The sequence below is a fragment of the Balaenoptera musculus genome, chromosome 1 (genome assembly GCF_009873245.2).
Source record: "Balaenoptera musculus isolate JJ_BM4_2016_0621 chromosome 1, mBalMus1.pri.v3, whole genome shotgun sequence".
In the NCBI taxonomy this organism is placed as follows: Eukaryota; Metazoa; Chordata; class Mammalia; order Artiodactyla; family Balaenopteridae; genus Balaenoptera; species Balaenoptera musculus.
This window is the reverse complement of record NC_045785.1, coordinates 90,924,670-90,950,988: the sequence shown is the minus strand read 5'-3', so window position 1 is coordinate 90,950,988 and position 26,319 is coordinate 90,924,670. Positions and strand designations below refer to the sequence as shown.

The following is a 26,319-nucleotide window of genomic DNA, read 5'->3' as shown; positions in this document are numbered from 1 at the left end:
ATATGTAGTATTTTGTATCTCTTAATCCCCTACCCCTATCTTGCCCCTCCTCCCATCCTTTTCCCCACTGGTAACCACTAATTTGTTCTCTATATCTGTGAGTCTGATTCTTTTTTGTTATATTCATTAGTTTGTTTTCTTTCTTTCTTTTTTTTGTTTGAAGACGTGCTTTGTATTAACTTAAAAGTCTAAAAAGCACAGGATACATTTTCAGACCAATCTTACTTTTACCCGCTTATGGTAATATGTGCAATGTTAGAAGGTACTTAGGTAATGTGTAAATCAAATGAAAAATCCAGAAGCAGCTGGTCCTGAATTACAGCACACACTGGAAATTTTGAGGAGAACACATATTAACAAAAAGAACACCAGCAAGCTCAAACTCAAGTTTGTTTTTTTTTTAATTTTTTTTTCTATATAGCTACTTTTATTTTTATTTATTTATTTATTTTTGGCTGTGCTGGGTCCTCGGTTCGTGCGAGGGCTTTCTCCAGTTGCGGCAAGCGGGGGCCACTCTTCGTCGCGGTGCGGGGACCGCTCTTCATCGCGGTGCGCGGGCCCCTCACCATCGCGGCCCCTCCCGCTGCGGGGCACAGGCTCCAGACGCGCAGGCTCAGCAGCTGTGGCTCACGGGCCCAGCCGCTCCGCGGCATGTGGGATCTTCCCAGACCAGTGCTCGAACCCGTGTCCCCTGCACCAGCAGGCAGACTCTCAACCACTGCGCCACCAGGGAAGCCCTCAAACTCAAGTTTTAATGCTGAGTATTTTTAAAGGGTTTAAAAAGCATGCTCAATCAGCATACAGCTTTTTCTCACTTAACAGATGCATTTCTATTTGCTTGTGTACAGCAAAGTGTAAAAACTCGAATCGACTTACTTATGATTTCAGAAATGTATTCCATGGAATTTACTTCACTGCTCCTACCATTGATTCTTCAAATAAACAAAGTACAGAGGCTCTCATCCCTTGAAATTGCTTTTAAACTAGCACTTTACATTGAAAGATAATAAGTAGAAACCTAGCAATTTCTGGTACAGTGCCTGGACTTAGCCTCATTTAATATAAGAATTGGATGTACAACAGAAAATTTATCATTTTCTTTATCCTTGGAGGAGAGGGAAGGAATAAGGAGAGGTGGGGATGTGGCTGCAGTATTTAAGTGCTGAATAGAACAATGCATCTTTCACAATGCTGACAACTCCACAATGAAGGAACACCATGAATCTCATCTCATCAAATTTTTTAGTTCATGCTGGATTAGGAATTTAGGTTCCCCTCTTTGTGTATCAATTAATTCAAACTTCTCCAAAAATTAATACTACAAGATAAACTCTAACTGCAATAGGTATTTCCTAAGTAGGAGACCAAATACCAAAGGGAATCCCTTCTTCCAACATCTTTTGGTATGTTAAGATTTCACCAAAGAGGAAATCTAACAATTAAATATGAAATCTCTTGGCCAAGTAAGAAACTACAGCTATTATGGGGATTACCCTACATAGCCACTATTTGTACATATTAAATTAAACCCAGCATTAAATATGCTTGCATAATTATGCTGTGAATGATGATAGCAGTGATGATCCTAGTGAAGAAGCATCATCTTTAGCCCAAGAAGAGTAAGAGGAAAAAAAAATGTGAAAACAAGTAGAAAGCAGACAAAGAGTTGGGCATCTTCTGATCTGAAAAGAACATTTTAAACATAGAAATACAAAAAGAAAAGTTTTCCCTTATTTCCCATATGTGGGAATATGAAACATTTATTTTAGATATCAGACAAGAACAGAGCTAAGTAATCCGATTTTACTGCAACAGTGTAAAAATCATCCCTTCACCACAGTGTAAGATTTAAATGCATCTGCACAAGGGTACACATTATATAAAATGCAGTAAGATTACTGCTGCCCTGCCAAGTTCTTCCAGTCCCTACCCAGGTCCTACTGCAATACTGGTGGTCCCAATAGTTTCATGGAAGCAAATCATTAAACATAACAATAATAAAGCAATTAGAAAGATAAATCAAAATGCCTCAGTGACCATATATCCAACTCAAACTTTATCTATTTAAATGTTACATTTGCCTCCCACTAATAAATCTTTATTTCACTCAAACTTGAACAATAAATCTTCCATACTGAAGCATCTTCCTTGCCTAATTAATTCAAAGGAAAAAACCAAAATGATTAGTAAAGAAAAATGTAGGAATTAACACACCCTTTTAATTTGTTTTAAATATTTTTAAGGTTTAAAAGTTGTTTAAAGTTTGTAATTTCTAGTAAGAAAACATTATCTGAATGAATACCCCAATGGCAAACCACTGTAAAATGTTTCAGCTGCATTTGGGGCAGAGGGGTACGGATTATCTTCAAAGCACCCCAGCTTTCTTCATGAGAAGGTCAGAGGTACACTGGTTTGTATTATTATGACATCCATTAGGTGATCTAAGTTGCTTTTCCTTCAGCAGGGGCTTTATTTGTCAGAAGGGCATTATGCTTGACTTCCAAATTTGGCCAACAACTTACTGATGAGATTCATAACCTTTGGGTTGCTCTGATATTTTGACATACTTGCCGGGTTCTGAGCCACATCCTGGAAGGCCACCATAACTGCTGGATCCTGCATGCCTGCAAGAACCTCTGGATCAGTAAGAATTTCATTGAGCCCAGGCATTCCTGCCATTCCAGGCATGCCCCCTCCCATTCCAGGCATTCCTCCAGGAAAATTACCAGGCATTCCGCCAGCAAAGCCACCTGGAAAAGAGCCATCCTGAGCTCCTGATTGTCGTCTGGCTTCTTCCTCCCTCTGGGCGCTCTCATGTTCTTCCCAAGCATTCTTGACCCTTTCTGTTCTTTCTTGGATCTCTCTCTCTTCACGTTTTTGCTCATACTTTCTCCGACGTTCAGCAATTTTCTGGGCCCTTGGTTGAATTTCTTTCAGCATTGCACTAGCGTCTTCATCATAATCCAGCTTACAGGCAAGGGCAAGATCATGGGCAGCTTCTTCCCAATGGCCCAAAAGTCTGTGTGCTTTCCCTCGTCACTTGTATGGCTGAACAGAATCAGGATTTATTTCAATAGCTCTGTCACAGTCTCGGATGGCAGCATTTGACTTCCGTACTTTGATGAAGACAGTTGCTCTCTTGGCATACAGAATGACCAAACGAGGATTTCGCTTGATGGCATCTGTGAACGAGTCAATGGCTTTCTGTAGTTCACCAACATTTAGGGCATCAGTGGCAGCCACGTTTTTATCATTTGCCTGATCCATCATCTCCTCAGTTATCTCTACATTTTCATCTCCCATTTCTTGAGGGGCATCAGTGCCTGGTTCAAGCACACCTTCATTGTCAATTTCTAGATCACTTTCCTCACTTGATGGTTCGTCTGTCTTTATGTTTTCCTCCGCCTTCTTACTATCTGTTTTTTCTTCCTTGGTATTTTCTTCCAATTTAGTTTTATGAGTAGCAGGTGGTATTTTACCCCCATGCGCTCCACCCACTCCCTCAGGAAGCTCATTTCCTCGGTGTGCAGAACACTTGGGTCCTGCTTGCACATTTTCACGAAGGCTCGAAGCTTGCTCACTTTGCCGGTGACCACGGTCCGGAAGCGGCAGGAGGCAGCAGGAGGCGGCGGGTGCGCGGAGGCTGCGGCCCCATCCCAGGCCCAGGCGCTAGCTCAGCGTGACCGCGTAAAGGGCAGTTTGTTTTCTTTTTTAGATTCCACATATAAGTGATATCATACTGAACTAATTCTGTAAAATTAGTTTTAAAAGATCCAAAACCAGACCTGAAAAAGTCTAGACTAGAAGCTTCTGCTTTGATCTGTAATTTTACTTCCTTATTAAACTTTCTTTTCTTCATGGCAGCTATGCATTACAGTGGTTGTTCAGTAAATGTTCAAAGGAAGTAACAATTAGATCCTCCACTTACATATATTCTTATAGAAGACCACTTATCTCTTGACATCTCTCAACTTCCTGTCCAACTTTACGTACTGCTTGAATCCTTCACCTTCTAGACGTTTTCCTGCATCAGAGCAGGTAATTCCTGACCCTTAATAAACCACGTGATTTATGTTTTCTTCCCTGTTCATTTTTTATCTTTTTTATCTTTTGTTGCCAGACCCAGTGTTCATGCATTAGAAGAGCTAGCTAAGCAGATTGCCTTACCCTGGGCTGAGCTCCTGAGAACACTTAGAATCACATGGGGTGGGAAAGGAAACAGAACGAGATGCCCATCAAGAACAGAATTGTACTCAAGGGTAATTGCAAAGGGTCAGTAAAGAAGAAGTCCTGTAATGGTCAAGCTGGAGAGATAATTGTAAGCCACAAACAAGAAACAAATGAGATGTAAAGAGCAGGATAGTTAATGGAGGACCATGTGAGGAAAATGTAAGACTGAATGAGGGAAGAAGTTTCATTAATTTGCTTTTAACAGAATTGGTATTGCTAGAGTTGAAATGGATGCTTCAAATTCGTCAAAGCTACTCGGTTAGTGTAGACTCTTCTAAAATACACAGTAAGTCCAGAAAATAAAAGACATTTATTTATTTATTTTTAATTTAGGTTCCTCATTTTCTTTTTTTAAATTTAATTTAATTTAATTTTTTTATACAGCAGGTTCTTATTTGTTATCTATTTTATACATATTAATGTATGTAAGTCAATCCCAATCTCTGAATTCATCCCCCACTCCCGCTTTCCCCCCCCTCCCATACGTTTCTTCTCTACATCTGTGTCTCTATTTCTGCCTTGCAAACTGGTTCATCTGTACCATTTTTCTAGATTCCACATATATGTGTTAATATATGATATATTTTTTTTCTTTCTGACTTACTTCACTCTGTATGACAGTCTCTACGTCCATTCACATCTCTACAAATGACCCAATTTCCTTCCTTTTTATGGCTGAGTAATACTCCATTGTATATATGTACCACATCTTCTTTATCCATTCATCTGTTGATGGGCATTTAGATTGCTTCCATGACCTGGCTATTGTAAATAGTGCTGCAATGAACATTGGGGTGCATGTGTCTTTTTGAATTATGGTTTTCTCTGGGTATATGCCCAGTACTGGGATTGCTGGGTCATACGGTAATTCCATTTTTAGTTTTTTAAGGAACCTCCATACTGTTCTCCATAGTGGCTGTATCAATTTACATTCCCACCAACAGCGCAAGAGGGTTCCCTTTTCTCCACAACCTCTCCAGCATTTATTATTTGTAGAGTTTTTGATGATGGCCATTCTGACTGGTGTGAGGTGATACCTCATTGTAGTTTTGATTTGCATTTCTCTAATGATTAGTGATGTTGAGCATCCTTTCATGTGTTTGTGGGCAATCTGTATATCTTCTTTGGAGACATGTCTGTTTAGGTCTTCTGCCCATTTTTGGATTGGGTTGTTTTTTTTTTTTTTTTTTTGAGCTGCTTGTAAATTTTGGAGATTAATCCTTTGTCAGTTGCTTCATTTGCAAATAATTTCTCCCATTCTGAGGATTGTCTTTTCATCTTGTTTATGGTTTCCTTTGCTGTGCAAAAGCTTTTAAGTTTCATTAGGTCCCATTTGTTTATTTTTGTTTTTATTTCCATTAATCTAGGAGGTGGGTCAAAAAAGATCTTGCTGTGATTTATGTCAAAGAGTGTTCTTCCTATATTTCCCTTAAGAGCTTTATAGTGTCCAGTCTTACATTTAGGTCTTTAGTCCATTTTGAGTTTATTTTTGTGTATGGTGTTAGGGAGTGTTCTGATTTCATTCTTTTACATGTAGCTGTCCAGTTTTCCCGGCACCACTTATTGACGAGACTGTCTTTTCTCCATTGTATATCCTTGCCTCCTTTGTCATAGATTAGTTGACCATAGGTGTGTGGGTTTAATCTCTGGGCTTTCTATCCTGTTCCATTGATCTTTATTTCTGTTTTTGTGCCAGTACCAAATTGTCTTGATTACTATAGCTTTCTAGTATAGTCTGAAGTTGGGGATTCCGATTCCTCCAGCTCTGTTTTCTTTCTCAGAATTGCTTTGGCTATTCGGGGTCTTTTGTGTTTCCATATGAATTGTAAAATTTTTTGTTCTAATTCTGTGAAGAATGCCATTGGTAATTTCATAGGAATTACATTGACTCTGTAGATTGCTTTGGGTAGTATAGAAATTTTCACAATGTTGACTCTTCCAATCCAAGAACATGATATATCTCTCCATCTGTTTGTGTCATCTTTGATTTCTTTCATCAGTGTCTTACAGTTTCCTGAGTACAGGTCTTTTACCTCCTTAGGTAGATTTATTCCTAAGTATTTTATTCTTTCTGCTGCAATGGTGAATGGAATTATTTCCTTAAATTCTCTTTCTGATCTTTCATTGTTAGTGTATAGGACTGCAAGAGATATCAGTGCATTAATTTTGTAATCCTAAAACTTTACCAAATTCATTGATTAGCTCTAGCAGCTTTCTGGTAGCATCTTTAGGATTATCTATGTATAGTTTCATGTTATCTGCAAAAAGTGACAGTTTTAGTTCTTCTTTTCCAGTTTGTCTTCCTTTTATTTCTTTGTCTTCTCTGATTTCCATGGCTAGGACTTCCAAAACTGTTGAATAATATTGGTGAGAGTGGACATCCTTGTCTTGTTCCTGATCTTAGAGGAAATGTTTTCAGGTTTTTACCATTGAGAATGATGTTTGCTGTGGGTTTGTTGTATATGGCCTTTATTTTTTTGAGGTAGGTTCCCTCTGTGCCCACTTTCTGGAGAGTTTTTATCATAAATGGATGTTGAATTTTGTCAAAAGCTTTTTCTGCATCTATTGAGATGATCATATGGTTTTTATCCTTCAATTTGTTAATATGGTATATCACATTGATTGATTTGCATATATTGAAGAATCTTTGCATCCCTGGAATAAATCCCACTTGATCATGGTGTACGATCCTTTTAATGTGCTGTTGGATTCTGTTTGCTAGTATTTTATTGAGGATTTTTGCATCTATATTCATCAGTGATGTTGGTCTGTAATTTTCTTTTTTTGTAGTATCTTTGTCTGGTTTTGGTATCAGGGTGATGGTGGCCTCACAGAATGAGTTTGGGAGTGTTCCTTCCTCTGCAATTTTTTGCAAGAGTTTGAGAAGGATGGTTGTTAGCTCTTCTCTAAATGTTTGATAGAATTCACCTGTGAAGACATCTGGTCCTGGACTTTTATTCGTTGGAAAATTTTTAATCACAATTTCAATTTCATTACTTGTAATTGGTCTGTTCATATTTTCTGTTTCTCTCTGGTTCAGTCTTGGAAGGTTATACCTGTCTAAGAATTTGTCCATTTCTTCCAGGTTGTCCATTTTATTGGCATAGAGTTGCTTGTAGTAGTCTCTTATGGTGCTTTGTATTTCTGCAGTGTCTGTTGTAATTTCTCCTTTTTCATTTCTAATTTTATTGATTTGAGTCCTCTCCCCCTTTTTCTTGATGAGTCTGGATAAAGGTTTATCAATTTTGTTTATCTTCTCAAAGAACCAGCTTTTAGTTTTGTTGATCTTTGCTATTGTTTTCTTTGTTTCTATTTCATTTATTTCTGCTCTGATCTTTATGATTTCTTTCCTTCTACTAACTTTGGGTTTTGTTTGTTCTTCTTTCTATAATTACTTTAGGTGTAAGGTTAGATTGTTTACTTGAGATTTTTCTTGTTTCTTGAGGTAGGATTGTATTGCTATAAACTTCCCTCTTAGAACTGCTTTTGCTGCATCCCATAAGTTTTGGATCATCGTGTTTTTGTTGTCATTTGTCTCTAGGTATTTTTTGATTTCCTCTTTGATTTCTTCAGTGATATCTTGGTTATTTACTAACATATTATTTAGCCTCCATGTGTTTGCTTGTTTTACGTTTTTTCCCCTGTAATTCATTTCTAATATCATAGCGTTGTGGTCAGAAAAGATGATTGATATGATTTCAAGTTTCTTAAATTTACCGAGTCTTGATTTGTGACCCAAGATGTGATCTATCCTGGAGAATGTTCCGTGTGCACTTGAGAAGAAAGTGTAATCTGCTGGTTTTGGATGGAATTTAATCAATTAAATCTCTCTGGTCTATTGTGTCATTTAAAGCTTGTGTTTCCGTATTAATTTTCTGTCTGGATGATCTGTCCATTGGTGTAAGTGATGTGTTAAAGTCCCCCACTATTATTGTGGTACTGTTGATTTCCTCTTTTATAGCTGTTAGCATTTGCCTTATGTGTTGAGCTGATTTTATATATTTATAATTGTTATATCTTCTTGGATTGATCCCTTGATCATTATGCAGTGTCCTTCCTTGTCTCTTGTAACATTCTTTATTTTAAAGTCTATTTTATCTGATATGAGTACTGCTACTCCACCTTTCTTTTGATTTCCATTTGCATGGAATATCTTTTTCCATCCTCTCACTTTCAGTCTGTGTGTGTCCCTAGGTCTGAAGTGGGTCTCTTTTAGACAGCATATATATGGGTCTTGATGTTGTATCCATTTAGTGAGACTATGTCCTTTGGTTGGGGCATTTAATACATTCACATTGAAGATAATTATCGATATATATATTCCTATTACCATTTTCTTAATTGTTTTGGGTTTGATTTTGTAGGTCCTTTTCTCCTCTTGTGTTTTCCACTTAGAGATATTCTGTTAGCATTTTTTGTAGAGCTGGTTTGGTGTGTTAAATTCTCTAAGCTTTTGCTTGTCTGTAAAGCTTTTGATTTCTCTGCCAAATCTGAATGAGATCCTTGCAGGGTAGAGTAATCTTGGTTGTAGGTTCTTCCCTTTCATCACTTTAAATATATCATGCCACTCACTTCTGGCTTGTAGAGTTTCTGCTGAGAAATCAGCTGTTAACCTTATGGGAGTTCCCTTGTATGTTATTTGTCATTTTTCCCTTGTGGCTTTTAATAATTTTTCTTTGTCTTTAATTTTTGTCAATTTGATTACTATGTGTCTTGGCGTGTTTCTCCTTGGGTGTATCCTACCTGGGACTCTCTGCGCTTCCTGGACTTGGGTGGCTATTTCCTTTCCCATGTTAAGGAAGTTTTCAACTATAATCTCTTCAAATATTTTCTCAGGTCCTTTCTCTCTCTCTTCTCCTTCTGGGACACCTATAATGCGAATATTGGTGCATTTAATGTTGTCCCAGAGGTCTCTTAGTCTGCATTTCTTTTCATTCTTTTTTTCTTTATCCTGTTCTGCGGCAGTGAATTCCACTATTCTGTCTTCCAGGTCACTTATCTGTTCTTCTGCCTCAGTTATTCTGCTATTGATTCCTTCTAGTATATTTTTCATTTCAGTTATTTTATTGTTCATCTCTGTTCACCTCTGTTTGTTTGTTCTTTAATTCTTCTAGGTGTTTGTTAAACATTTCTTGCATCTTCTCAATCTTTGCCTCCATTCTTTTTCTGAGGTCCTGGATCATCTTCATTATCATTATTCTGAATTCTTTTTCTAGAAGGTTGCCTATCTCCACTTCATTTAGTTGTTTTTCTGGGGTTTTATCTTGTTCTTTCATCTGGTACATAGTCCTCTGCCTTTTTATTTTGTCTGTCTTTCTGTAAATGTGGTTTTTGTTCCAGAGGCTGCAGGATTGTAGTTCTTCTTGCTTCTGCTGTCTGCCCTCTGGTGGATGAGGCTATCTAAGAGTCTTGTGCAAGCTTCCTGATGGGAGGGACTGATGGTGGGTGAGCTGGGTGTTGCTATCTTGGGCAGAGCTCAGTAAAACTTTAATCCACTTGTCTGCTGATGGGTGAGGCTGAGTTCCCTCCCTGTTGGTTGTTTGGCCTGAGGCAACCCAGCACTGGAGGTTACAGGCTCTTTGGTGGGGCTAATGGCGGACTCCGTGAAGGCTCATACCAAGGAGTACTTCCCAGAACTCCTGCTCCCGGTGTCCTGTCCCCACGGTGAGCCACAACCACCCCCCACCTCTGCAGGAGACCCTTCAACACTAGCAGGTAGGTCTGGTTCAGTCTGCTACAGGGTCACTGCTCCTTCCCCTAGGTCCTGAGGAGCACAGTACTTTGTGTGTGCCCTCCAAGAGTAAAGTCTCTGTTTCCCCCAGTCCTGTCGAAGTCCTGCAATCAAATCCCGCTAGCCTTCAAAGTCTGATTCTCTGGGAATTCCTCCTCCCATTGCCAGAACCCCAGGTTGGGAAGCCTGATGTGGGGCTCATAACCTTCACTCCAGTGGGTGGACTTCCGTGGTATAATCATTCTCCAGTTTGTGAGTCACCCACCCAGCACTTATGTGATTTGATTTTATTGTGATTGCTCCCCTCCTACCATCTCATTGTGGCTTCTCCTTTGTCTTTGGATGTGGGGTATCTTTTTTGGTGAGTTCCAGTGTCTTCCTGTCGATGATTGTTCAGCAGTTAGCTGTGATTCCAGTGCTTTTGCAAGACGGAGTGAGCGCACGTCCTTCTACTCTGCCATCTTGGACCCATCTCCCAAAAGGCATTTATTAAAAGCAAAAAATTGTTCAATATCCTTTATGTGCCATGTTTTGAATATGTGTATATGAATGAACAAAATGGAGCCCTTAAAAAGTTTACACTCTAGCCATACAACAGAAAATAATTATATAAGTGCAGGGCACAATGAAAGCACACAGCAGGGATAATTAAACATATGCTGGGAGTTTAATCAATGCAGATTTACCTAGGGAAGTGATATTTAGGATGAAATCTATCTATCCTCTTTAGCCCAACTAAGTCCCCATAGCTACTTGACAATATTTATATTAATCTCTAATTAGATGCTTGTTGCATTTCCTGTAGCAATCAATCAAAAATGTTTCTCACTCACCCTAAGGGGGTTTCCATCTTTCTCCGCACTCTCTATTCTTGTGAATATCTCTTCCACAACAGTTATGGGTGAAGGATCCTCCAGCATAGAGGCCTCCTAGGTGTTCTTTTTAATTTGATCACAACACTTGGCTATCTTCATCTGCTTCTCCTTATAGCCCCCAGCTTCAAAAGGATTTGACCTCTTTTTTTAGTCCAAGATGAAACTTTCTACATAAGTCTCATTCTTTCCTACATTAATCAGGACCTGGTTCTAGCAATTGTTTGCTCCTTCTCTTTCTCCATCAATTACAATCTTTCCCTTCACTGAGTACTTCCCCTGTACCATCTAGGTCATTTCTGTTAAATCTGATAAATTTTCAATCTCCTTTCTTTCATGAACTGACTTTTGAGCAAAGTAATCCAATTCACTGGCTTTGTTTGTTCCTATCAACCTATTCAATAAATGGCTTGATGTCTGGCATCTGCTTCTGTCCATATATTGGATCCTCTCCAGAAGACTACCAATGACCTAATTACTGATTACCAATACCCATCCAGATATCTGTTCTCAGGCTTAGTCCTTGACCTCCAAGTAGCATCTGTTCTTCTGAGCTATCTCCCTTAAAAACTCATTTCCTCCTGACTTGCATGCTCCTAGTTTCGTTTTGTTTTTTCCTATCTCTCTGTCTTCTCAATTGTTGTCTATTTCACTGGCTCAGAAGACCTTTAAGATAGAGGCAACCTGTAACTAATTGCATGGCTCAGTCAGCTTGAGGATTAACCTGAGCATATTTATTTATTTGATAAATACTTTTTATATAGTGCTTAACATGCACCAGACCATACTGCAAACACTAATACATTTAATCCTCACATTAACCCTTTGAGGATTAAAAAATAGACAGGCTGAGGCACAGAGGGTTTAAGTAGTGTTTAAACTGGCATTCTCGCCTGGAGTCTATGATCTTAAAAATAATGCTGTCTTTGGCATTACTGCACATTAACACAAACATGCCCTTGCTGGGAAGTTTCCCCAACCAAATATATTCTACTATGTCCCAAACCAGCTCTAGGAATCTATGTCTCCCCACATGCACCTGCTCTAAAGAAGCTCTGAATCATGGACCACCAAGGAGTCACTGCATAGAATTCAGGGAGTCCGTGAATTTGCATGGTAAGAAAGGGCATCTAACTAACTTCAAACATAAGTTTAGTATTTCCATGAAATATTAATGTAGTTACAAAGCATAGTGGTATTAGCAGTACCGTGACTTTGGCACCACTGGAAAACATAGACAGTTTATATCACATTAAAGTTTTTCAGATCTCCTTAAATGTTGTTTAGAGTCATCATTGTATTTGAATTATGGCAGTTATTAGACCCCATTAAATTGAATATATTAATATATTATCTAATATATTAATAAGTACAATTCATATTAATATATCACGTTTTAAATTATTTTTTAAAAAATATTTTGATAGCTCTATTTCAAACTAATTGTTATCTATATTAATTCATAAAATATTTTATGTTTGTAAAGCCATTATTCTGAGAAGGGGTCCACAGTCTTCACTAGAAAAGCCAGAGGGCTCCAACTCACAAAATAACTTGGAAACCTCTGTTCCAACCCTCTCTATGCTTACATCTTCTCTGTCCTTTCTACCCTGCAGAATTGCACCTATAATGATGCAACTCAGATGCATATCTGGAATTCTGCCCTTTCCTAAACCTAGAATCTTATTTTCAACATTCTGCCAGACTTTGCCTGATGATGCTACCAACAATCTCAAATAAGAGAATCCTTCATCTACCCTCACTAATTTTCTTCTCTTTGTACTGCCCACATCTCTAGAATTTCCATACTTCCTGCTGCTTAGACTAAAAACCTTGCAAGTACTCTTGATTCTTTACTGTTCATTTTTAGTTTCAATTAAGTATTTTTGTTGTTTTTTCTTCCATTGTCTCCCCAGCATTTTATGTGTTTGTCTGCTTGATTTCATTCCAGGTATTGCTACCCTCATTTTGTCTCACTTGGACAAGCACAATAGTCTCTCCCTGCTTTCTATTTTCCCCTCCAATTCTGGTTCACACCAGTTCCACGACTGCACATAGAGTTTCACAGAAATAAATGCTGTCTACACATCTCTTTATAGACATATATTTTTTCTTTTAAAAAATTACAAGGTACAACTTAAAGATGCATTCATGTGTTAAAAAGAAATAAAATTCTGTACAATCCTACATTCCAATGTTTTTTAATCAAGTCTTTTTAAAGGAATTAATATGTATGTTTTATATATATAATATTCATAGTTGCCTACAAACTTTAGTAAACACATTATATCTTTGAGTGATTTCTTGGGTCATTAAGTTAGTGTTTAATTACAATAGAATATACAATAATGTATAATCATTACTCTCTTTTTTTTCATTTAGATTGTTTCCAGTTAGTGCCGTCAGAAATAATCATGTTGTGGACATTATTTAAAATTGTCTTCGCATGGTCCCCACCTGTGGATATCCAACAATTTTTGAAATCCAGCTCAAATGTCACTATCTCTCTTCTCTTGACCCCCTCCACATACCCCAACCATATATTAAACTTTTTAAGAATATGTCATACCTTATTTGGTTTTGTCTCTCCATGAATAGTGGGAGGCACAAGGAACATTAAGTTTCTGGAGCAAAGGTTAGAAATCTGTCAGGGTCCACTGGACATCTTATTTTTCAAATTCTCACACACAGTAAATGTGGTTAGTAAGAAATGCCTGAGAGGACTTCCCTGGTGGTGCAGTGGTTAAGAATCTGCCTGCCAATGCAGGGGACACGGATTCGATCCCTGGTCCGGGAAGATCCCACATGCCTTGGAGCAACTAAGCCTGTGCGCCACAACTACTGAGCCTGCGCCCTAGAGCCTGCAAGCCACAACTACTGAGCGAGCCCACATGCCACAACTACTGAAGCCTGCATGCATAGAGCCGGTGCTTTGCAACAATAGAAGCCACCGCAATGGGAAGTCCACGCACTGCAACGAAGAGTAGCCCCCCTCACCGCAACTAGAAAAAGCCTGCACGCAGCAACGAAGACCCAACACAGGCAAAAATAAATTAATTAATCAAAAAAAAAAAAAAAAAGAAATGCCTGAGAGAAAGTTAAAAGGCAAAGCTAATGTTCGCAGTTGAAATAATTACATGATAAACTCAAAGTTAATGTACTTATGATGCCATAGAAGAAAAAATAAGCTTCAAAGTAACCTCAACATACTGAAATAACAAGGTTAAACAAGAAAAAAGATAAAATATGGGTTTGTGCCATCATCCAAGATGTCTGATATTGTAACACACACACACACTCACTCGCACGTGCACAAATCAATGAACGATTTCACATAAACAGGAAGTTTCTTGAAAAGGTATTTATCTGATAGTAATTCTTTTCCTTCTAAACAATAAAGAACATTAAATTCCTCCCTAAAGCTTCAGAAAGAGAGAGAGAAAGAGAGACAAATGCTGGGGAGATGTAAAAACAAGAGATGTTCAGGAAGAACAGAGAACAATAATGTCAGCTTTTTGCAGAGAGTGCAAATGAGAAGTAAGAGAATCTCTTCCGTTTTTTTTAATGTTTCCTACATCAGTATACAAGTTACAGGTTCATAGATCATAGAATTTATAAATAAATCTGGAAAAGACTTGTTGAAATACCTTTCAATTGCATTAAAAAAGAAACAACCAAGAATTATATTTAGCTGTTCAATTGCATAGTTTATTTCATAATTCATTTTTAATCATTTTCTTTCTAGAGAAATCTAAAACAAAGAATCCTTTTAGATGTTTTTATAGATAGGAGCATTAGAAACCACTTAACGCTCTGGTATTCAGTGTAGGTGGAAGAGATAAGCAATACCAAATGCTGCTTTATTTAGGTTTATTCCTGTTTGGGTGTATTACACATTTACAGATGTATTAGGAAATATATTCCACTATGTATTTAATGCTAATTTCTGCTGACACTCCTATGCATAAATATGGATGAGAGAAATGCCACTAAAATATATCTTGATATCTTCACTCCCTATAATAAATGATCACATTTAATTTTTAAAACTTCTAAAATTATTTCATTATAATTTAATAAAACATTACTGGATTGAAAAGAGATAAATAGTTGAATGTGGCCAAATATTTTCTTGAAAGTGCCAAAGCCTAAACGAGAAAAGCTCAACTTCAAAGTCAATTAGTAGATGCTAGATTAAAGAAGGAATGTAGGCTCAGATTAAAATCTTTGAGATGGAATAAAAGGTTCTGAGGAGGGAGAATTCAGAAGTATGAAGTATGTGGTGTGTAAGGCTAATGGGGGAAGGGAAAAATGATAGCACTGCATTGTAGGTGGAGTGTAATTGAGACAAAACATCAGAGAGAAATGCTCAGCAAGTCCACTTCCTAAAAGACACCCATGGCTTTACTAAAAATCTGGTAAAACATTTAGCTTGGACCAACTAAGAGAGATTTCACTATACAGGTTCTAGTATGTGTCTTGGTTTTTTGGTGATTTGTTGTTGTTTGTTTTGTTTGTTTTTTGGTCATAGCATTGCTGTGCCAACAGATTGGCCTCTTTTAACAGTGTATACCAATTCACTTCACTGACTCACACTGATTACTATTTGTATCCAGGATGTATTAATTTTAATTATTCTCGATCTTTCAGTAAAGACAGTTATTATACAAGCAGTGTAGAATATTCTATGCTAAATAAACTTACATATAAAGCAGGACATCCCTTGGGCCTATGAAGTGCAAGAGAAACAAAAAATCATAGTCACTCTAGGTGTACTTAGTGGAGGCACAGAGCCTATCAGTCACATCACTTCCTCCCTCTCATACCTTCAACCTCAGGAGACTCCTGCCAATGCCACCTTGCTGATGAAGGTGAGGGGAAGAACAGCTGTTAACATTTCTTGAGAACCCCAGAGGACCATCTTCATTTTTTTCTCCATATGAAATGATGCTTTCCTACAAGGTTTAGCTGGCTGAGAATGATTTTTTAAATGATTGCTATAGTCAATAAACTACGCTAACAACCAGTAAGTACATGAAGGCTGAATTCTAATATTGGTACATAATCAGTTTATTTATAAATCTAATTTATAAGATTTGGATGAATTTCTGAGCATATATTAATCTGTTTCACAGATGTTAAAATCTGTTTCATCAGATCTGTTAAAAATTATATTAAAAAATTCTTAGAATTCTTACCATGAGAAATGTCAGCATGTGTCACCTATTTTGTGTTTATCTAACACAAAGTCTAGTATCTCTAAAATAATTTTGTTTGCTTTGAATCTGTTACAGGGACAGACTTGGACAAAATCTGCTTCAATAAAACTTGCATTTAAACCTTGATAAACAACACACTGATTTCTCAAGAGTTTGGTATTTGAAAAGAAGCAATTGCTAATTGTATGTATAATGAAATAAGATAACAAATGAAAAAATTAACGTTTTAACAATATCTATTCAGAATTCCCAGAGTAGCAAACATCATACTGGGCACAACTAGTTAGAGCTGATTACCTTTAGTTTATTCTTCATGGGTCCTTTTGTTTAAAAAAAATGTATAAGTATATAAACTGTAGAAGGAAAAGGAGACATAGTGAGACAAATATTGCCAGTTTCTGATTAGATGCAATGTCTCCTTGACCTGAGGAATACAGACAGAAAAGAACTCATGTAGAGAAGGTGAAAAGGGAAAATTGAGATCATGAAAGAAAAACTTTCAATTCACTATTTTGCTTGGATCTAGACCTAAAGAACCTTCATGCTGAAATCCTTCAGTGGAGGAAAGTATAGCTTTTGCTATATCTTTTCTAGTGATAGAAATTCAAAAATTTCTGAACTGCCAATCTAATGTTCTCCCCAATTCAAACTAACATTAGGAACCAGAAGAACATGACAATAGATATTATAGCATTTTGTTATTCTTATGGATGATTTTCCAAATACCTGATTCTTCAATTAACTAAGCAAAACCAATGATTCCAGTCTGATTCTCTGTTTAGTCTACAGCTCATCTTCGGGGCAAGCATTTCAAGAACATATGTCAGTTATTAGCTGAAAATCTATTGTATGCCAGAGAGTTTAGAAACTTTAAAAATATGATCGAACTTATCTCTAGTTACTGTAACTAATATAACAATAACACACACAAAAAAACATTTTACTCTAATACTTCCAAAAATAAAATTAATGGTTAAAAATCACCCATTTTCTACTTTCTGTATTTGCTATTTTCCTTTCAAAGAATCATATATAAAATAAGCTCAACTATGCCGTCATCATCTTGACACACTTGGACTTCAGTATAATTAACACAGTGAATTTGTGCCAAAACTAGACTACTCTGATACTATAATATTTGAGGTGGGGCACAGAGGATTTGTCCACACTGGTGGCAAGTTCAGCACCCTAAATATGTAGTAAGATCACTTCTTGGTCTTCACCAGCATTCTGGCCAAAGTGGCAATGTGAGGGAAGTTTTTTCCAGGTGCTTTCCACTTTCTCCCCTCTCAGGTAATGTTTATGAGAACCCATCTCTTCTCATCCCTCCTTTCAAGCCTACCCACATGAGTACAAATTCTCTACAATGGCCTCTTGATTTCCAAAGCCATCTCTATCCCTCAGTGATCTATCCAGGTCCACCTTTTCTAATGTAACTATACTACAAAAACCATTGATTCCCACACCACAGAACACCCATTTTTGCTTTTTTATATATAACAGGTTTATTTAAATAAATGTAGATTTCACTTTCTAATATGGATCTTAATACAATTCCTTTAACCTTCTAATATGAACTTTGTTCTTTACCTGTCTCCTTATCATTAATGGACAATCATGGATATTATCAGTGGTATTTTAATTGTTAATAATAATTTAGATTTCTTATACTTGGGCTATCAAAAAGTATAGCTGACATTAATAACTTAATAGCTAACTTATTTTGAGCATTTACTATATTTCAGGTCATATAGGTAGTAAATGTTATAAACCCATACCATGTGGCTCCAGAGTCTTTGCTTGAATTCTACCAAGTTTGAAAATCACTCACTATAAGCTCTGTTATAGTTCCAAGTTCTCATCCTGCTATTGTAAATGATGAGGTGCTTCAAGAATCTCACAATTTAGTCTCTCCCCTGAAATCAGCTCTTCTTGCTGCTCCGCTTCCAGTAATGACAACGTCATTCATTCATCCACTCAGCCAAGGGAAGCAAAATGTGTTTCAGTTCAACACTGTCTGTGTTCAGCCTAAACCAGTCACTGACAACTTCACAGTCATCTTTAACTTCTTCTTCCACCCTCCCACATGCAAGATTTATCAGTTCTTTGTAAGTCATGAAAGTCAAGAATTTATCAGATGGCTATAATCTAACAATGGAAAGTGACAAGCGTTGACAAGGATATGGAGAAATGGAACCCTCTTGGATTGTTGGTCAGTATGTTACATGGTGCAGTGCCTTAGAAAAAGAATTGGCAGTTTCTCAGAAGGTTACATGTAGTTTCCCTATGACCCAGGACCTCTGATCCTAGGTATAGAGCCAAGACAATTGAAACATATGTCCAAACAAAAATTTATACATGGGTATTCATAGGAGCATTATTTATAATATTCAAAAAGTGGGAAAAAACCCATTACTTTTGCTAAGTAATCCAATATAATTTGAACTAAGTATCACTATCTATGAACTAAGTTAGCTTTTAAAAATAGTTTTATAAATTATTTCTCTTTAGTCTATTGACTGATAATAGCCATTAATGTAAAAAGCAGCCATTAAAAATGTACGAGTTAAAATTTCAGCAACATCATAGTAAAGTCAACATATTATAATATGTATTGCTACATTTAAATAAAGTGTATTAATTTCTAAATTAGTTAACATTTTCATGTAGTAACTTGAAAAGATAACTTCTTTTTATTATACTGTAATTATATCAACTTTGGAGAAAATTCACACTGTCATTAATATCTCTGCCATTATCTCATCTTACTTGAAGTAGGAAAATAAAATCATTTTACAAAATGATGTTGATTTCTGTAATGGTCTTGGAAAACCATAGTTTTCGTTTCCAAAAATTTAGCCAAAATGTCTAAGGAAACAGGAGTATAAGCTTGCTGCTGAGTAATCATTTAAAAAAAAAAAAAAAATCAGCTGTTGAAAATTAAAGATTCACTTGATTTAGGGAGGACCTTTTAAATTTTTTTTGCTGTTTATTATTTCATTATTTGTTTAAATAATTACAAAACTCAGTGTGATGCCTAATAGATTTAATGGGTGATTATTTAAAGTGAACATTTTATTGTAATATAAATGTCCTATTAAGAACAATCTAAAGAACAGTATTAAGTTTTTGCTTTAGTTTTTACGTGTAGGCTTTTTCTCAGGTCTAACAGTTAAGTTTTGTGGTTCCAGAAGTGTCCTGCCAAGTCCCATGGTATAGGCACAGACAAAGGTTTGTCAGAGCAGAAAGCTTTCTTTTGAGTTTTCATATGGTGCTTACCTCACGCTCAGCCAAGGTAAGCAAAAACGTGTTTCAGTTCAACTTTGTGTGTTCAGCTTAAACTGGCTGTGCCACTCTGGCTCCCCATATTTGTGGTCAGCCAGCTCCCTAGCTGCAGCTGGGCCTACTACTCCTAGCTAACAATAGGAGTCAGGTTAACTCTAAATTTTGCTACTTGTAAAAGAATCAGCCTTCGCTTACTCAGGGAATTATTTTTAAATAATTTCTCTTTCAAACCAGCTGTAATGAGGCCTTAGTGTCAACTAACATTAAAGGTGTACGCCCTGGAGACATCGGCACTCAGGGTTCTTCCTCAGACCGCAGTGAAAGCATTGAAAAGAAGGGCACTTCAGTGCTGCTTTGTCTTCTCATAGGGAAAGGCGGGAAAATTCAAGGATGCCAGATATATATATAAACAAACAGATCTCTTGAAGCTAAATCCATGCTTCCTTCTTCCTAAAAAAATATGCTCCCCTTTCTAAAAAAAAAAAAATATATATATATACACACACACGCACATATATTGTTTTTAAATATATGCATGTATATGTATGTGTATGTTGTACTTCACTCACTTACATGTATAGCAAACCACTTACCCAGTTCCTACACCAACAAGATAATCTTTAAGGGACATCAGTAGAATGTCCTTAGTAGAAAGTGTTATCTAGCAGTCCTGAATGACGGTTCTGTCCTCTATTTTCTGTGAGGCTACAACAGCTTTTTTTTAGAATAAGTAATGGGGAATACAAGTGACCATATCAAAGACAAAATCTCAGGCATGAGATCCTCTTTCCAGAGCAATTCAGTCTTTCCAGACATTGAAGTGTTTCAAGGTTGGGAAGAAATTGTGGTTGTCTCTTCTGGTAACTCTGCAGGGAGGGAACCAGGAAGATTTTGCCAGCTGCCTAGTGCCTTGACCCCTGTAAATGATCCTTGCTTGAGTCTACATCCAATCGTTCTAAGACAAGAGAGTCACTTTTTGTGTCTGTTCTAAGCATAGGTAAAATGTTTATGGAAATAAAATCTCAGTAGACAGTAAATACGTTTTGTCTGTTTTAAACAATATTTACTTGAAACAATGATATCAGACCCTATCTGGTAGAGAAAAGAGAACTGAGCTTGAAGTTTAAAAATAATTTTGTTTTTCAATCTCAGTCATGCTGCTTACAATTGAGTGATGTTGTAGTCATTTAACTTCTCTGAGCCTCAGTGTCCTCATATAAAATAGGAATAATAATATGTAATTTGGTATGAATTATAAATAGGATAATGTGGGTTAAAATAATTTTAAATTTTATCTAAATATAAATGTATCATTATCCTTTGATCCTCTTCCCTGCCTTAAATCATCCAGACTCATTTCCTTCCACATGTTTATCTTTTATACTTTTTCCATAAATAGTAAAAGATGAAACCCAAATCTCATGCTCAGTTATAGTAACTACATAACTATGAATTTTGGCCTTTCTTGGTCTCTTTTGAAAAATGATCTTTTAATGTTTTTAGTGAATCTTATTGTATGTTACCTCTTACTCTTTATGTAAATCACTGAGGTCTGAATTAAAACAATGCCATTCAGAGTAATTTAGTTAATGTCAGAAGGATGATAATACATGGTACCAATTTTATGATTCCTGATGGTTTAGAATTATTTCAGGTAGATTTATAAGGTAATTACTTATTTATTTTATGATTTTTGTTGAAATTTCTAAAACTAGCCCAGGGTCTTGCACTGAGCAAGTGCTAAACAAAATTTATTAAATGAATATTGATTTTTTCATACTCAGTTTGTTCCAAAATATTTAAAGCAATTTACAGAAAGACATAAAATACATAAGAAACATTTAAACTGGAATGGTCGAGTGAGAAAAAAGAGAAACTTGTTGAAACAATAAATGAATAAACAAATTACAGTGAATTTATAATTGTCTTGAAATCTTTAGGGATTGTTCAACATGAGAAATACATTTCAATCTATTAAGACATTTTAAAAACACAACATAAGGCACTCCAACCACATAAATGGCACTTGACTGCTATGCAATCCTCCTTAACACTTTAAGTAACTGATTGATAGTAAAGCAGAGGCCAAATCCAAATCAAATTTGAAGAAATTCCTGACTCTTTCCCAAAGCAATTGAAAATGATTTTATTAGCTGTCTGTGACTATCTCTACAGAAGCAAACAAATGAAAGTGGAGCAAGTCTCTCTTCAATTTAAACTGTATAGATCAACAATTTGATTCTCAGAGCTTCCTTGCCTGCTTTTTGTGTGGAAATTTGCTGTCTTATTTACAGAGTTGATTACCAAGAAAATAAAATCATTTTAATTTCTGTAATATCTCATATTTCTCTATCTGGAAAGACTTGCAGATGCTATCTCTGGAAACTGAGTAAATCATTAGTATAAAATTATGTATAGACCTATGTTTATATATTTATTACATATATAGAATCAGTCAGTCCAAAATTATTTATTGATCACCCCCAATATGCCAGGACTAGGTGTTCAGGGTACACCAGTGAATGAATATTGCACTCCTCTGAAAAAAATTATTCGCAAAGAGAAAATAAAATACTACATAGTAGAATGCTTTTGTTTGTACACCATCTTTTTCATAACTAATTTAATTTCTCACCATAGTCAGTTATAGACCACTAAAGTCATTTACTACTTGATTGTTTTCTCTCAAACTGTTGAGACTTTGTTAGTATGTCTCATATTTTTAACAACCTAGGAGTCTAGCTCCCTCATTTCAAGTTCAGTCTCTTTTAAGGTCAGTCTCCATTTCCTCAGCTACTACTGGGTTGACCTGTCTGAATCTTTTCTAGACTGTTTCGTGGCTATAAAAATATAGTGACCACACAATGTGCTTGGCACAACAAAGGGCCATTTCTTGTGTGTGTGTGTGTGTGTGTGTGTGTGTGTGGTGGTCCATTTCAGTTTAGAAAAACAAACTTTCTATGTCATTACATTATTTTGAGGTGTCATACAATCATTCCATTTTTTTATTCCATGACAACATAATTATAGGATTTCTAAATATAACCTATTTAATTTAAATAAATGGCATTATTATCATAATGAAAAAGTGGAACCAAATCAGATCATTAAGAAATAACTTAAAATATGTTCATTTTAGATTTGATAATTTGAAGCCATTAAAAAGATTTACAATATTCAAATATTTATTAAATATTTATTAAATATTTATTAAATATTTTCAATATTCCATTATTTATTTTTAGAATGTGGGAATCACCCATAATGTAAATATTAGTGTAAAAAGCAGGACACATAACTATGTGTAAAGTAGTTGTATAACATTAGAATAAAATACACTAAAATATGAATGACACATATTGTAAGTAATACAATTTTGCCCTCACACTTCCTGATATTTTCCATATTCTCTACAATCATATATTAATGTTAATGTATTAAACAAGATTATTTGGATAGTAAATAATAATCCAAAGATCAAATTATTAAAAAATCGATATTTTTTAAATTAATATCACTTTCAAATAGGAAAGGGTCCCATTTAGGAGCCAATCTATAACTCCTACTACAATTTTGACTTTAAATATCAGTTGATCCCATATGAATATTCATTCATTCAACAGATATTTATTAAGTTCCTACAATGTGACAGGCACTATTCTAGGTACTAAAAATGCATCAGTAAGCAAAACAAATTAAAATATCTGCTCTCCGGCCCTCATAGAACCTATTTTTAGTAAGAAAAAAGAAACAAAATCAACTTTAAAATATACAGTACTATGGAGAAAACGGTGATAGAGATGACTACTGTGAGGGGAAACTTTGAAAATGTAACTATGGTCGTCACGGAGAGGATCAACCGAAAGGTAATATATGATCTAAGACTCGAAGTAGGTGAGGGTGCAAGCTGTACAGATATATGGAGGAAGTATTCCAGGAGGGAAGAATAACACAAGTCCTGTGGCTGGACCATTTCTAGTGTGTTGGCCAGCATGTTGGTCAATTGTGGCTGGAGCAGAATGAGGGAAGGTGACAGGAGCAGAGGAAGTAAAAGACCTAACAAGAATCAGATAAATTAGGGCAATATAGCCATTATATGGACTTTGATTTTCATGTTAATTAGAAGTGAGTCCATTGGAAGGTTTAGAGAAGTGATATAATCTGGCTGACTTGTAAAATAATCACTCTGGCTGCCCCATTGAGAATAGACTGAACTTTAACAACGTTCACAAAAAATAAAGGAAACTGAAAATATATTGACTGAATGCCCACGGTGCTCAGCAACATGTCTCCATTCTGTCAGGACAAGATCTCAACATCTCCCAGCACTGCATGATCTCTTGAATCACCTCTTACTTCATAGCCCCATATCAGGTCTCTGCTAAGTACATGTCTTCCCCCTGTGCATAGGCAATCCTGTTCTGGATCACACATCCATGGTGAATCCCAGTGTAGACTTCTGAGGCCGTTGTTCCACTGACTTCTTTTTTTCTCTGATACTTTGCTCTGCAAATTAGTGACATATCTAATTGGTGACAGAGTTTTCCTAAAGTCAGGGTTAATTGTTCTTCTACCTTATCATTTCCATACTAATTCTGCTTCTGGCATCTGTGAGACTGGTACAGAATTCAGTGCATAAATAGAAAATGATCCATACTTCCAAATTTATAAGAGAATTTTAGTAATGAATTCATAAAAGATGCTATCACAGTTATTTCCAGTTATCAAGAAGAAACTTAGTACAGGCTCACCTACTATTCCTTCTATAGAATCTTTACTAATATCATTGTTATGAGGGTGGTTTTAGTCTTTTATTTACTACTTTTGTTACTAAAATAGTCACAAGATTTTACTTTCTATACAACTTTTGTTATTATAAAAACTGCAATCCAATGAAATCCATTCCCTACAATTGGTTTTATGTAGATTGATCCTATAATAACTTTGAAAACTTGGTTAATTTTACAGACATTTTTATTCATTGAAATGACTTCATTTAAAAAATGAAATTAAGGTAGTAATTTGAAAAATAGCAATTTGTTGAGAATAAAGTCAATTTTTGTTTTTTATTAATAGTTTCTACCATCACAAACAACCGTATAGTAAAATTGTTAACACAGTACAATTCAATTGGAGTCACATAGCTGATCAGTTATATCAAATCATGAAAGACTGAATCTAGGCTGAAAGTCTGAATCTAGGTTAATTTTGGCAAATAACGGTTATGCATTTAAGGACCATCAAAATAAACAGAAAATGTTTTATTATACATTTTCATCTTCTGGACACTGCTCTATAATCATATCTGGGGATAATAAAGAGTTATGATACACACATACTATAAAAATAGTATATCAAACTAGTGTATATGGGTCATATCTTAAAATATGAAATTGTTATATAATATTTAATTGCATTTTTCTCTTTACTATGATTCTAAATTTCTGTAAGATATTTTGATGGTAACATTTTATTAATATGTGGGAAATTAATATTTGAAAACATTAGTAGATTCCTATTAATATATGAATTTAAAATCGTTTAAAATGTAATCTAATTTGTTTTCTACAGCAAACCTGCTACAATAAATGGGTTGAAGTTTGAGAGTATTATCACCCACAACTGAATTTGTCTCAATTTGGTTCTGTTTACTATCTATAGATCACGCATTAATCCATCCCTAACTCTATTAAATAATCTTGAAGTTTAAAGCTTGAAGATACTTTTTTTTTTTTAAATGCATCTATACCTCAAGCACCTTCTCTGTGTTAAGCACTGTTCCAGCTACTGATGATGCATGAGTGAAAAGACCCAAATCTCTGCCCTCATGGAGGCTCTGTTTTATCTGGAAGTAAAGACAACAAAACATTTTTCGTTATATATGGGTTATTTTTACTCACACAGAAACGTTCTACGGAACTCAATTTAAATTCTATTTTTCCAGTTTTGTTTTTTATTGTCTCAAAATGTAATATTTCAGTTTCCTTGAAATTTCTTCCTACAAAATTAATGTTCTCAATGTCACAGTTTCCTCTTTTAATATTTGAACTAATAGACTAATTTTTTTTCTTTTTCTTTTCTCAATCTAAGGAAAATAATGATTTTTTCCTCCATGTTTACTACTCTTTTAAAACTCTAGGAGATTAATTATAGCCATTCCCCCACAGCCTTCGCTGGAGCCCATTCTGGTTTTTAATCTTTCCTCATAAATCCATCAACCTTAAGTTGTTAATCATTTTTATTACTTTTCTTTGAACTCTATCCAGTTTTTCTACACACTTCTAATAAAGATGACCTTAGAAATGAGTCCCATAATCCAGATGTGAGCTCAACATAGTTCTGCAGAACGAACCTGTCATTTCCATACTTGACGTTAAGTTTTCTGCCAAAGGAAGAAGGTTCCTTTGCTTCTAGTCAATCTTTAAATTTTGGAGCTCTGCATGGCTTTGAACTGGGGCCTCTTTCTCTTCTCATTCACCATTATCTCTCTACAATATTGTCTTCTATGACTTCAGACATATGATGACCACTTTCAAATTTGCATCTTCATCACAGACCTCATCCTGTATTTTAACAGCAATAAGAAAAAGTAAAAGAAGAAAAGCAGAAGGTGAAAAGTTTCTTAAAATGTTTCTTACTATGATCTTCCCACCTTTATAGACAATTTATCTGTATTAAATTAATCTCCAAACAACCATGACAAAGGTACTATTATTTTTACTTTATATAATAAGGAATTGACACATGAGTGAGTAATATTGTCTGAATTGGTTTCTCCACACACATTCATGTGCTTTTTAAAATGAATTTATCCAAAAAACAGTTATCTTTAAAAAATACAAATTGTTATTTTCTTGCCAATAATAATTCAACAATTTCCTTTTGCTTTAGGCCAAACTCTAAAATTCTTAGTGTAAAGGTCCCTGTGAGCACCATGAGATAGAGATTATGTGTCTCCGGTTTATTCTCATAACCCCAGAGC

At 35.6% G+C, this 26,319-nt stretch overlaps 1 protein-coding gene across 1 annotated transcript in view; it reads right to left on the bottom strand.

The window, feature by feature from the left end:
• Positions 1 to 2,487: 2,487 nt before the first annotated feature.
• The window catches only part of LOC118900299 (hsc70-interacting protein-like), a 100,819-nt gene continuing 76,987 nt past the window's right edge, over positions 2,488 to 26,319 (bottom strand). Inside the window, 2 exon segments of the mRNA XM_036862725.1 lie at positions 2,488 to 3,485; positions 3,488 to 3,669. Of these exon segments, the coding sequence (XP_036718620.1) occupies positions 2,488 to 3,485; positions 3,488 to 3,669 (1,180 nt within the window).